Below are 11,433 nucleotides of genomic sequence, written 5' to 3'. Positions count from 1 at the left end.
GACACCACTCTGTGTCCACTCTGCCCCTCTGACTGCTGCCCCTTTCTTTGACAGCCAGCAGAGCACTTCTGCAGGCAGGAGGACAGGATGCAAGGTGTTCTCCAAGACCAGAACTAAAGGTGCCCAACAGCTTGAGAGGAGGGCACTGGAGAGAGGGGCAGGGAAGCGCCCTCCTCCTCGGCTGTGCTTGAGTAATGGCTCCCACAGACCTGGGGAGGGCCCGGGGAGGGGTGGCCGCGGTGGTTTCCTGATATCAGGTGTGTAAGGTACAATGTGTGCTGCTAACCCTAAGAGAAATTTGGGGAAAATATTTGTAGTTTTCTCACCAAACTTTGAGCTTCCTCATTGAAATTTTCCAGTTTTTCAGCCTAAACGTTATTATGAGCAAGAATATCTTTTCTAACCTAATCTCTGGAATAAAACACAGCATTTGGCAAGAAGAGGCTGTTAACTACTCAGTCAGCATCTCTTCCAGCGTGTACCACACCACAGAGGTGAAAAGCTCAGACGCACGCTGCGTGGCTGGAGAATCCTGCTCCCGCCCAGCAAGGGGGCGAGCTGGGCCCTGGGCAGTGTCAGACGCCTTCTGAAGGGGTCAGGCCAGGGCCAGGGGAGCTTCTACTCGCCCTACTTGGGTTGGCCTTTCTCACCAGGATTCAAGAAGCCAGATTTGTGCTGTTACTGCGATGGGGCAGGCTTCTAAACACTACCGGCGGCCCTGGAGCCTTTCTCTGAGGCTTTTTTCTTATTCAGAAGGGGAATTAAAAATTCCCCCAGAGGCCTGGAGAAGGGAGTCTTTGGAAAAGCTTGCCTTCTTTTAAAAGCAAATGCATGCGCAGGAGCAGACACTTTACAAACAACTAGTAACCTTGGGGTCGAAATTTGCTTAAATCATGGTAAAGAATCTCATTTCTCTTTTGTGCTGATTGAACCTTCTAGCAGTCTGGAAGTGTTCTCCTGTGAACCCTTAGCTGGGGACTGAGGGTAAATGCCTTAAAAATGGAGGCGTGGAAAATCACAAAGGAGCCATCACAATCATTCTTGTCTCAGGCATTCAGGAATTCTGAGGAAGAAATGCAGTGACAGGACGGGATTTTATGGGCAAGGACACCCTCCGGGCGGGGCCCAGGGTTCTCCACTGGCTGACTTCACCCCCAGGGCCCAGCTGGCACATGGCCAGGCAGCCATTTCTCTCCAGTTCCTCCACTTCCTGGGGTTCATTTTAAATATTAAATAAATTGTAAAGTATGAAATGAGTGCTGAAGTTGCCTCCGCACAAGGTCCTCATCACCCCTCGCCTGTGAGGGAGACGTTTCCTTTTTTTGTTGAGCGAGCTCAAAGTGTGAGGCGGAGAAAGCCTAGGGGTTGGGGGCGGCTGGAGAAGGGATCCACGGAAACCCAGGCGCCACATCATGCGTGTCTGACTGCCCACGGAAGAACTAGAAGCAGTTCACCAGTGGATTTGCTGGGGAAAGATTAATGGAACACAGCATCTGGCGTCCAGCTTTGTGGGTGAGGGCACGGCAGGGGATCCGGCGGCCCTGCCCTGCCTCCAGTGCCAGTGGATGGGGGAGGGATTGGCCTCTGACTGTGGGGCTGCACCATGGTGGCAGTCGGTGTGCCCTTGGCTGAGGTTTCGTTCCTTAGCAATGAGAACCTCCATGTGTGTGGGTAGGGGTCGGGTGACCTGGAGACGCCGCCTCTGGTCTGGTCTGGGTGACAAAGGTGAAGGTTTATAGTCTACCACCCTGGCAGCAGCCTGCAGGGCCCCCCCTTGTCTGGAGCACGCCCTTTGCTATGGGCTGATTGGGACTGTCATGTGTTGCTTTAAGTTAACAAGGTGCACATCACAGTGACCCCAAGTGATTTCCCAAAGGGAGGAGACATTAGTGTGGCCGAAGTGAAGTCTGTGGCTTTATATTTAAAAGCACTCATATTCAATTGTTACCTTTGAAACTCAGATCCTAGTTACAAACTATAAGAACGTGCCCGTCCAGTAGAGGGAAACTGTCTCACTGATGTTGATGTTTTTATTTGTTTCCGCATCTGTTACACAAATTTTGTGTCATAAATTGCTATCCCTTCATTTGAAAGTGTAAAAGAAAAATTTCCTGCATTTTTATCATTTCTGTATACTTCAGTTTATTAAAGATTGTTACGTTAGGCGACACTGTATAAAATTGTATGGATATTTTGAGTGAAAATCAAAAGTAAAATTCACATGTATTTCCTTTTTTATATTTTCATCCAATTTCTTGACAACTTGAATAAATTTCATAAAGAGCCTTCCTAACATGAAATATTGGTAAATTAAATTCTTAACTGTTGCAATAATTAATGAAGCTTTAATATCAGTATTGTTGTTTTATAATTTTAAGGAAATCATGTTTCTGTTTCACTGCTTTTTTTTTTTAGCTGTTCCCTTGTCACTGTGACAGCTAACAAGACTTACTACATACTTGATATTCTGAAGTACTGTGGGGCTGTCCTCTGTATACTGACATTAAATAAACGTGTGTGAGTGAACTGTAAATGTAGATAATTTTCAGTAGTCATTTTCACATCTAAGCTTTAAAAATCCCAGTGAACCAAAACCAGAAAAGTTTTTAAATGTTGTAAAATTAAGGACCTTGTTAATGTTTATAGAACAGCCAGCCACCGGAATTGCTCCCTCTTACTTAAGCTGACTATGTTTCTCATAGTTGGCAGCGTACTCGGCGAAATGTTCTGCGTCTCAGATACTGTTTTATGTGGTCCTCCTCTGTGCCAACTCCAGTCCGGGAGAAGGACTGTTGATTGGCGTTTTGGCTGAGCTGTGTAGAGGCTTCTGTTGAATGAGAATGCTGACATTCTGAAGTTGTCCTGGGCCACGAGCTGGCTTTGGTTACATGACTCACTATCCCGGACGCTGGACATCCGACATTCTGTCCAGCCACCCAGCCAGCAGCTGGGAGAGTGGAGAAGGTAGCGGCTGGTAGGCTGCTTTCTTTTTTTTATTTTGCTGTAAGTTCTGGGATGTATGTGCTGAACGTGGAGGTTTGTTACATAGGTATGCATGTGCCACGTGGTTTGTTGCGCCTGTCAACCCGTCATCTGTGTTTTAAGCCGTGCATGTATTAGGTATTTTTCCTTATGCTGTCCCTCCCCTTGCCCCCAGGTAGGCTGCTTTCAGTAGGAGCTCCTTTCCCGGCTAGAGTTCATTGTTTTCCTATTCCGCAGCTTGAATAGTGTTTGCTTAAGGCTTTGTGCTGGCGTGAGGTTGTCCTGCTGTAGACACCAGGCCCGTCTTTGGTGCAGAGTGCTTCCTACACAGGGCAGTGGGGGACGTTCCATTTGGGATGAGAAGAACTCATGATTTACATTGCCTTACTATGAAATACCATCCCTCACTCTTGCAGACGATGTAGCTGATCTGAGCAGTGCCCTGGCACCTGCAGGCCTAGCCCCCTGCCTGAGGTGTGACGAGTGAGGGCGAGCTGGCCTGAGACACAGCCCTTCATCAGGCCCTTGAGCTCCCATTTAATTGTCACTTCCCTGCCGTGTCATGAGACATCCAGGTTCCACTCAGCTGCCTCTCCATGTTGGCAGCTGGCTGAGCCCTGTGCTCTGCCTCCAGCATGTCCGACGGGTGGGGAACTCCCAGAAGCTTCCTACGGTGCTGTCTCTGGAGTGCTGGGTCGGCAGAGCCTCCAGTGCTGAACTCTCTGCGCCTTCTGTCTTGAGTCTGGGCTGCCAAAGCAGAGGGAACATTCAGACCTACAGTTCTCAAAAGCGGCCTCCTGGGGCCTACGACTGCCACAAGAGTGCACAGGGCTCTGTTCTTAGCACTGAACAGGGTGTTTTTGTTTGTGTTTTTTGAGACGGTCTCGCTCTGTTGCCCGAACATGGCTCACTGAAGCCTTGACCACCTGGGCTCAGTGATCCTCCCATCTCAGCCTCTTGAGTAACTGGGACCATAGGCACACACCACCAAACTCAGCTAATTTTTGTGTATTTTTATTTCTGTGGGTACAGGGTCTTGCCATGTTGCCCAGGCTAGCACCGAGTAGATTTTAAGCCCTAAAGACTATTAAGTTGACAGCAAGTTTTGTTTTTTTAAGAAAACCATGACATTTTGGTCTTTTAAAAATAGCTAGTTTGTACCTTCAAAAACATAAAAATAGCCAGTTCTCAGCTGGGCGTGGTGGCTCACGCCTGTAATCCCAGCACTTTGGGAGGCCGAGGCGGGTGGATCACCTGAGCCCAGGAGTTTGAGACCAGCCCAGCCATCATGGCAAAACCCCATCTGTACTAAAAGTACAAAAATGAGCCAGGCGTGGTGGCGGGCGCCTGTAGTCCCAGCCACTCGGGAGGCTGAGGCACCGTGAAAATCACTTGAACCCAGGAGGTGGAGGCTGCAGTGAGTTGAGATGGCGCCACTGCACTCCAGCCTGGGCGACAGAGCGAGACTCTGTCTTAAAGAAAAAGCCATTTCTCCATGTGTGGCTGCCTGTCAGAATTAATGGATTCTGAACCCAGGGGTCTCTGGAGACGAATGGACCATCTAGAGACTCTCAGCTCCCCACCACCCCTTCCAGGGTGAGTGGCCTCCAAAACCAGCCTCCCCTTTTAGCCTGGGGGGGCAGCTAGGGGGCAGCATGAGCAAAATCCTCCTTGAAGTTACGCAAGCTAGAAAGGCTTTATGGAGACTAAGTGGGGTCCCTTCTTCCTGCCCCACACAGCAGAGAGGATTGCAGGGCCAAGTGGGTCCCAGGAGCGGGAGGGCCTCCAGTGACAGCCCGGGCCGGTGCTGGTCTCCATCGGTGAACGGGATCATGATGAAGGCCCACTGATGTGCACACATTCTCTCTGATGCTTTTCTTCCCACCTTCAGATCTCAGCAGAGCCCTTAAATGGTTGTGCCCTTCATTTGCAGGGTCTTTCCCCAGAAGTCTGAAGAGCACAATCCTTTTCTCTGGGTGGCTTTTCTCATTAGATGCCAAGTTGAGTGGCATCTGGGCAAGTGTGGCCCCTCACTGTCACCTGTCAGTGGACAGGTTAAAGCTAGCAGAGGTACGTGGTCCACTGCCCAGCTACAACTGAGGTCCCAGGCCAGACTGCACGGCAAGTCTGGGGCAGAGATGGGTCCTGACGTTCCTGGGCTAGGCCCAGGGTCCCCGGCTCTGTGGCTCACGTGCCGCTTGTGTGATGTAGAGACTGGCTTCGCATGCCGTGAATAAGCCGTGGCTGCTTTCTCCAGGTTTGCTTTGGTTCCTTTCTGTCGTGGTCTGTGTAGTGAGAATGGTGGGAGTCTTGCAGGTGAGCAGTTAAGGAGTGTGTTCAGAGCTGGAAGTTTGGTTCTGAGAGCAGGCCAGCCTGGTCATAGTTCTCATCGTTCCTGCACCGTCTCTAAAAAGGTGTCGCTTTGCAAATAACATTTAACTCGTGTTCCCAGGGTGAGATTCTGCCAGAAGCACCTGCCACAGAGGCCAGCATTGGAGCCTCAGGGTCTACGTGCAGGGCCAAGGCTGGCCTTCTCCCTCTGGGGAATGCCAGTGGAGGTGACCTCCACAGCACCCCGGCCAGCTGGCACCAAGCTCCCGGATGTTGTGGCTGTGTAGAACCCAATTCTGTCTTGTGGCACTTTGTCCACGATCTCAGGAGAGAAGCGCTCATCTGCCTGCCTGCCAGCCCGCCCGCCTGCAGTGAAACGGGTCCCAGGGCCTGTGTGCGTGTTACTTTTGTTTGGGTTGGAAAGTGTGACCTTGGGGATTGAATGACCAGAGAGGGTTTTAACAGTCCCAGGTGGATGAGGGATGAGCTGGCGCCCAGCCCACACTCTTCATCCATATCCCACACACTCATCCACATCCCACAGCTGTTTCCTTGAGGTTCTGTCTTCTCTGACATTCATGGGTCGTGGGGGTCGGAAGGGGAAGCCCTCCCAGAACCCAGAGCCAGGAGACCATCCCAGGCCTGACAGAGCTTCAGGACATGTCCTTTCCTGACGTGGCCTGTGGCCCTCACAGTCCTGTCTTGCTGTCAGACTCTCCAGTCTGAGCAGCACCTGCAGGGGCAGGAACGTGGCCCTGCTGCTTTATTGTAAATTGTTTTGAACCAAAATGTTTTTCATATATATTCTGGTGCAACAAGGCGTAATTCTCTTAACTTAGTATTATAAATTAGAATCAAACCCAAACCAAGAGCTGGAGTATTTTTTTATCACTTAATTTTGAACTGAAATCTCTAGCAGGAATAAAACAGTGACTCTGGGGAGAGCCGAGCAGCTGACTAATATTAGAGCCAAGGCTTGCCCCGTTCCTCTCACAGCGTGGGGGCTGATGGGATGCCGTGCAGATTCTCCCTGGGGAACTCCTTTGCCTGATGGCAACTGGTAAAGCCTGGAATTGCCAGCTGTCCTGCTTCTGGTGCACAGCCCAGCAGCTCCCGCACGCTGCTGACAGGTGAAGCGTGGGCGGGCCCCTTGCCAGGTCCTCCGTCGGCTGGGCCGGGCCTTGCCCCTTTTCTCCCATGAAAAGGAAGCAGAAGGACAGGGTAAAACCACACTCCCTCCCTGAAGAGCAGGCGGATTGGGGCAGCAGGGTCCCTGTTTGACATGGATGACCATTTGGGCAGTGGATCCCCCATGCTTAAACACGCGCCTCCCACTGTGCTCTCGAGAGAAGCTGCAGCCGGGATCCTTCCATTGGGGCCTAGGTGTCTGTTTCTCGTCTTCCTCTTCTACCACCTGATAATCTTTAGACTAAATCACAGGCTGATAGAAACAAGGTGACTTTTTTCATTTAATTTTCTTTTGAATGGTGTTTTTTCCTCCCGTTGCCTCCAGTGTTCATCACGGCAAAGTGAGTGGTGCCATCTCCAGCAAGTGACAGGTGCCAAGATGAAGGGTTCAGTGACTCGCACAAGTCTTCACCTGCATGCAGGGCGCCGAGGCCCCTTCCCTGCCACCCGGAGTGCTTACTGTGTCGCACCCCCTCCTTCTGGGCATGCCTGGCACTGATGCCAACACAGGGCCACAGCAGGCCCAGCGCACTCCAGGGCTTGTGCCTGCAGCACTGTCTCCTGGGGCTTGCTGGGTTCACTGCTGGAGAACTGGAGGCCGGGCCCACTGGGCCTTCGCTTCTCCTTCCTGTTAACTCCTCTTAGAGACCACCGTTTTCCCCTTTGCTCTGACGGGCAGGCTCCAGGGAGTCCCTGGTCAAGCACCCTAGGGTCCTCTTGGGTTTTTCACCGGTGGCCAACCTGCTTCCTCAGTGCTGCAGCAGAGGGACCCTGAGTTTTGATCATGGGCACATTCTCTGCATGGTGATCCATTCTAAAAGAACTGTTAACCAGAGGTGACATCAAAAGGGCTAAGCCCTGCTAACAGGAAGAGGAGGACAGGTGTGAGGGCGGTTGATTCGAGATCTCTCTGGAAGCTGGGCCCAGTGGAGAGTGGGACAGTGGAGGGCATGAGGGTGGTTCTAGTTGGCTCCCAGCTGCCACAACTGGCATCAAGGTGTTAGCCAGCAGAAACTGGAGAATGAGTGTGCATTTGTTTTGTGCTAATGGGACAATAGGAAGCCTGCAGCCCTGGGGTTGGGTCGCTTTCTAGGGACCAGCTGGCGGAAGCAGCGTGTCCCTCAACATCAGGCTCTGGCAGCCTGGTGGCTGCGCCACCTCTGCGTCTCAGCACCCGCCCTCCCCGGGAGTGATGGAAGGCAGCGGAGTCCTCCAGGGCCTCACGCTCAGTGAGAGGAAGTCTAAGGAAGGGTGCTGTCCCCCGGCTGTCACGAGCCACCTGCAGCCACTAAGTATGTAAACTGGGGCCAGTCCAACCTGAAAAGTGCCATAACGTGTCAACCACACAGCACATCTCAAAGGCTTCTTACCAAAAAAGTCATTAGTAATTTTTATATTGCTGAATATGATATGAAACATCTTCAGTTAAAATATTAAAATTGGCCAGGTGCGGTGGCTCACGCCTGTAATCCCAGCACTTTGGGAGGCCGAGGCAGGTGGATCACGAGGTCAGGAGGTCTTCAAGACCATCCTAACACGGTGAAACCCCATCTCTACTAAAAATACAAAAAATTAGCTGGGCGTGGTGGTGGGCGCCTGTAGTCCCAGGTACTTGGGAGGCTGAGGCAGGAGAATCGCTTGAACCCAGGAGGCGGAGCTTGCAGTGAGCCGAGATCGTGCCACTGCACTCCAGCCTGGGCAACAAAGTGAGACTCCGTCTCAAAAAAAAAAAAAAAAAAAGAAAATATTAAAATTAATGTCACTTGTTTTTATTATCTTTTCATTTTTTGAGACAGGGTCTTGTTCTGTCCCCCAGGCTGGAGTGCAGTGGATCGCGGCTCATTGCACCCGGCATCTCTTGGGCTCAAGCCATCCTCCTGCCGCACAGCCTCCTAAGTAGCTAGGATGACAGGCGTGCACCACCACACCCGGCTAATTTTGTATTTTTAGTAGAGACTGAGTTTCACCATGTTGGCCAGGCTGGTCTCAAATTCCTGGGCTCAAGTGATCCCCCCACCTCAGCCTCCCACAGGGCTGGCTGTCACTTGTTTTTAAGTAAGTTGTTAAACGTGCTCCTAGGAAGCTAAACTTAACACAGGACTGGTAGAGACGCCACCTTCCTGTGGGTGGGGCTGCCTCATACCTGGAGCAGCACTCGCCTCCACCTGGCACTCCGTGAAAGGGGAGGGAGACTCTGTGGCTGCCAGATCAGGGTGGCCCCTCTCCATCTGTCCCCAGGCTGGGTCACCACCACTTTCTCCCTCTGCCAGGAGTAGATGACTTTTCTGTTGCCAGGGGGAAGGGAGGTGCCTCCTAGTTCTGGAGATTTGTCATTTCTTGGACACCACATAGCTTGTGGAAAGCACTTTCTTAGGGTGCGCGTGGTGATGAAGGCAGAGTGTCCTGTGTGAGAGGCTTCCTTGTTCCAGACTGTCTACGGCAGAAGTGGGGTCGGGCACCTGCTGCCCAGCTTTCCTCCACAGCCTTGATGCATTTGAGCCAGAATATGGGGCGTTTGTGGGGTCCTCCACAGGTACAAACAGGGTTCTGTCCCTTTTCAGGGGTCCCAGAGGAAAAGCACTCCTATAGGCTGTGAGCAGGGGCAGCTGCCACATTCCGTTTGCTTCCTGAGCTTGTCCAGGTGAACAGGTTTCAGGTAGAAGGTAAGAAACTGGATGAAATGACGAGCGGACCAGCTTGCTTCCCGCAGCAGGGTGCAGGCGAGGCTGAAGGGCAGTTTCCGATTGTCACCCTCATTTGTGTCCACACAAGTCCAATGTGTGAGAAGGTAGCAATGATAGCTTGAGTTAAAGGCTTGTCATTTGTAAACAGCACTCATCAGCCGAAGCCTTCTTCCATGACAGCTTAGGGTAAGTGTATTCCCAGAGCTGAAAATGTGCACCTTCGGGGCTGCACTATCGCCATCTTAATGTTCTTCTTCATAAACGAACGCCACACCTTGATGTGGTGTAACTGCCGCCCAATAGTAAATGCAAAGAAATGGAAGTACTCTTTGCTGTGTAGGAGGTTAAGCCCTCTTAGGTTTACCCAAGGTCACACCTGTATTGCAGAGTCTGGGTGAGATTCCCCCCCCTCCACAGTGAGCCTCTCAGCAGGAGCCGCCCCGAAGAGCCAGATGCCCCCCCATTCTTCCTGCTGGCCCTGGTGGGTTGGCCCCCACATCCCTTCTCCACACCCAGCCGCAGCCTCACGGCAAGACTACTTTGTTCTGGGGCTCCCCCGACCTCGGCCTGGGCCCTGCTGTCTCTACCTGTGGGGCCTACACATGTGGACAGCTACAGCCAGAGGGTGCCACGGTCACAGCACCCAACAAAGCAAGAACCCCCAGCAGAGAATGCCCTTTCAAAGCTGCCACTGAACTCTATCCTTGGAGGCAACCCCTGGCTCCGAGGGACTGGGTGTGCGGTCCAGAACTGCGGTGCCCTGGGCTCGACCCTGGCTGAAGGCGCTGAACACCTCCCATGAGGCACCTGCACCTTGGGGTCAGCGAAGCTCCAAAGAACCTGTTCTCAGGTGCCGAGAAACCAGTCTCCCCCAAGGGCAAGACCAGCCCTGCCCACCCTTCTGTTGGACGGTATTGAGGCCACAGTATTGCACCCAGCAGGGTTCCAATTCTCTAGGAATGGAACGCAGTGATCTGGATAGGAATTAAATAGATGAAGCGGAGGGTTCCGCTGGCTTCCACACCACAGCACCAGTTTTGACCACGTGGAGCTGCTGGCGGAGGGCGAGCATGGTGGCTGTCGCCCGTCGGTGTTTTGCTGGATTAATGTAGACTGCTTTGTTTGCAGGGCTCATTGTCATCCCCAAGCCAGGCCAGTTCTCCAGGTGGAACTGTAGTGTAGCGACCCCACTGCTTCGCGCACAGCCGCCCGGGACTCGGACTCGAGGGAGTGACGAGGAGGAGCCCCGAGCTGCGCCTGAGCTGTGCCAGCCGGCCGACCTCAGGCAGTGGACGTCGGCGAGGGCCGTGTGGACGGTGACTGGCTCACTGTGCGGCGCTGCGCTCCCGCTGCTCACCCAAAGAAATTGTTTCCATTTTAAATCGGCCTTTGGGGCTGCAGTAAAAAATAAGAAATGGAGTTTTCTTGCTTTTTACTCTAAAATTCAATGTAATTAAATCTCATATATACATAATATATACATATATACATAGTGTAAAATAAAATGTTTCTTGGACAAGAAATCCCCTGAAATTCAGCTGTTATAGTGCTTCACTGTTTTTGCACTGATTTTTCTATACTTTATTAGGTGGTCGGAAGACAACCTTGAATGCACTCATAGAGAAAATTGTTACTTTCTGACTTAATGTAATTCAGGAAGACAGATGCTGCAACCACAAATTTTAAAAAATTGTTTGCACTTAAAAATAGTTGAACGCTGGTGGAAAGTTACTTTGCAGATGGGTGTAAAGGACTCATGGCCCTCTGAGGTGCGGCGTGAAGACACCCTTTTTACCTGTTGACGTTTATTTTAATACTGTTGTTTCCAATGCAATCAACTCTGTATTATATGTATAAATAATGTAATTCTGCAATTGGGGAAAATAGTTACTTCACTAGTAATTTTCATCATTTAAGAGTGATATTTCTAATTCACAAAAAAAATTAATATTAAAACTATCTTGAATATACCGCTTGTTTATCTTCTGTTAAATTGGCTTAGTTTGTCCTGTACATTTGGGTTGAATTGGTTGGTATGGAATTGTTTTGTCTTTTTCACCCCATGTTACTCGAAGCCCCCTCATCAGTCACCCTTGAGACGGGCTGTTCAAGAATATGGCTCAGGAGGGCTTGGGCTCGGTGGTCCTTGCAGCCTCAGCTGTCTGTGGCCACTGTGGGCAGCTGCACGTGTGCACAGGGTTCCAGGATCATGTTTCCTTACAGCTCCCGGCCCTTCTTTGGTCACTGA

General features: G+C 51.3%; 2 protein-coding genes across 16 annotated transcripts in view; one reads left to right on the top strand and one right to left on the bottom strand.

Moving 5' to 3' along the window:
• WDR20 (WD repeat domain 20) overlaps window positions 1-11,155 on the top strand; it is an 85,437-nt gene extending 74,282 nt beyond the window's left edge. For 8 of the 15 annotated variants that reach the window (XM_063643867.1, XM_055288123.2, XM_055288108.2 and 5 more), the window contains one exon: window positions 10,314-11,155. In XM_063643867.1, coding sequence (XP_063499937.1) covers window positions 10,314-10,367 — 54 coding nt within the window. In that variant the 3' untranslated portion in view covers window positions 10,368-11,155. Of the gene's footprint in view, window positions 1-54 lie in introns of all 15 variants that reach the window. The other 7 variants (XM_055288122.2, XM_055288113.2, XM_055288109.2 and 4 more) reach the window with 3 other exon arrangements.
• The window catches only part of MOK (MOK protein kinase), a 74,157-nt gene continuing 73,204 nt past the window's right edge, over window positions 10,481-11,433 (bottom strand). The window contains exon 14 of the transcript XR_008659322.2: window positions 10,481-10,580. The gene's annotated coding sequence lies outside the window, so the exon portion shown is untranslated. The remainder of the gene's footprint in view (window positions 10,581-11,433) is intronic.

Source organism: Symphalangus syndactylus, chromosome 8, assembly GCF_028878055.3.
Source record: "Symphalangus syndactylus isolate Jambi chromosome 8, NHGRI_mSymSyn1-v2.1_pri, whole genome shotgun sequence".
NCBI lineage: Eukaryota > Metazoa > Chordata > Mammalia > Primates > Hylobatidae > Symphalangus > Symphalangus syndactylus.
Note: the sequence above shows the minus strand (reverse complement) of the source record. Positions and strands in the feature narration are given on the sequence as shown.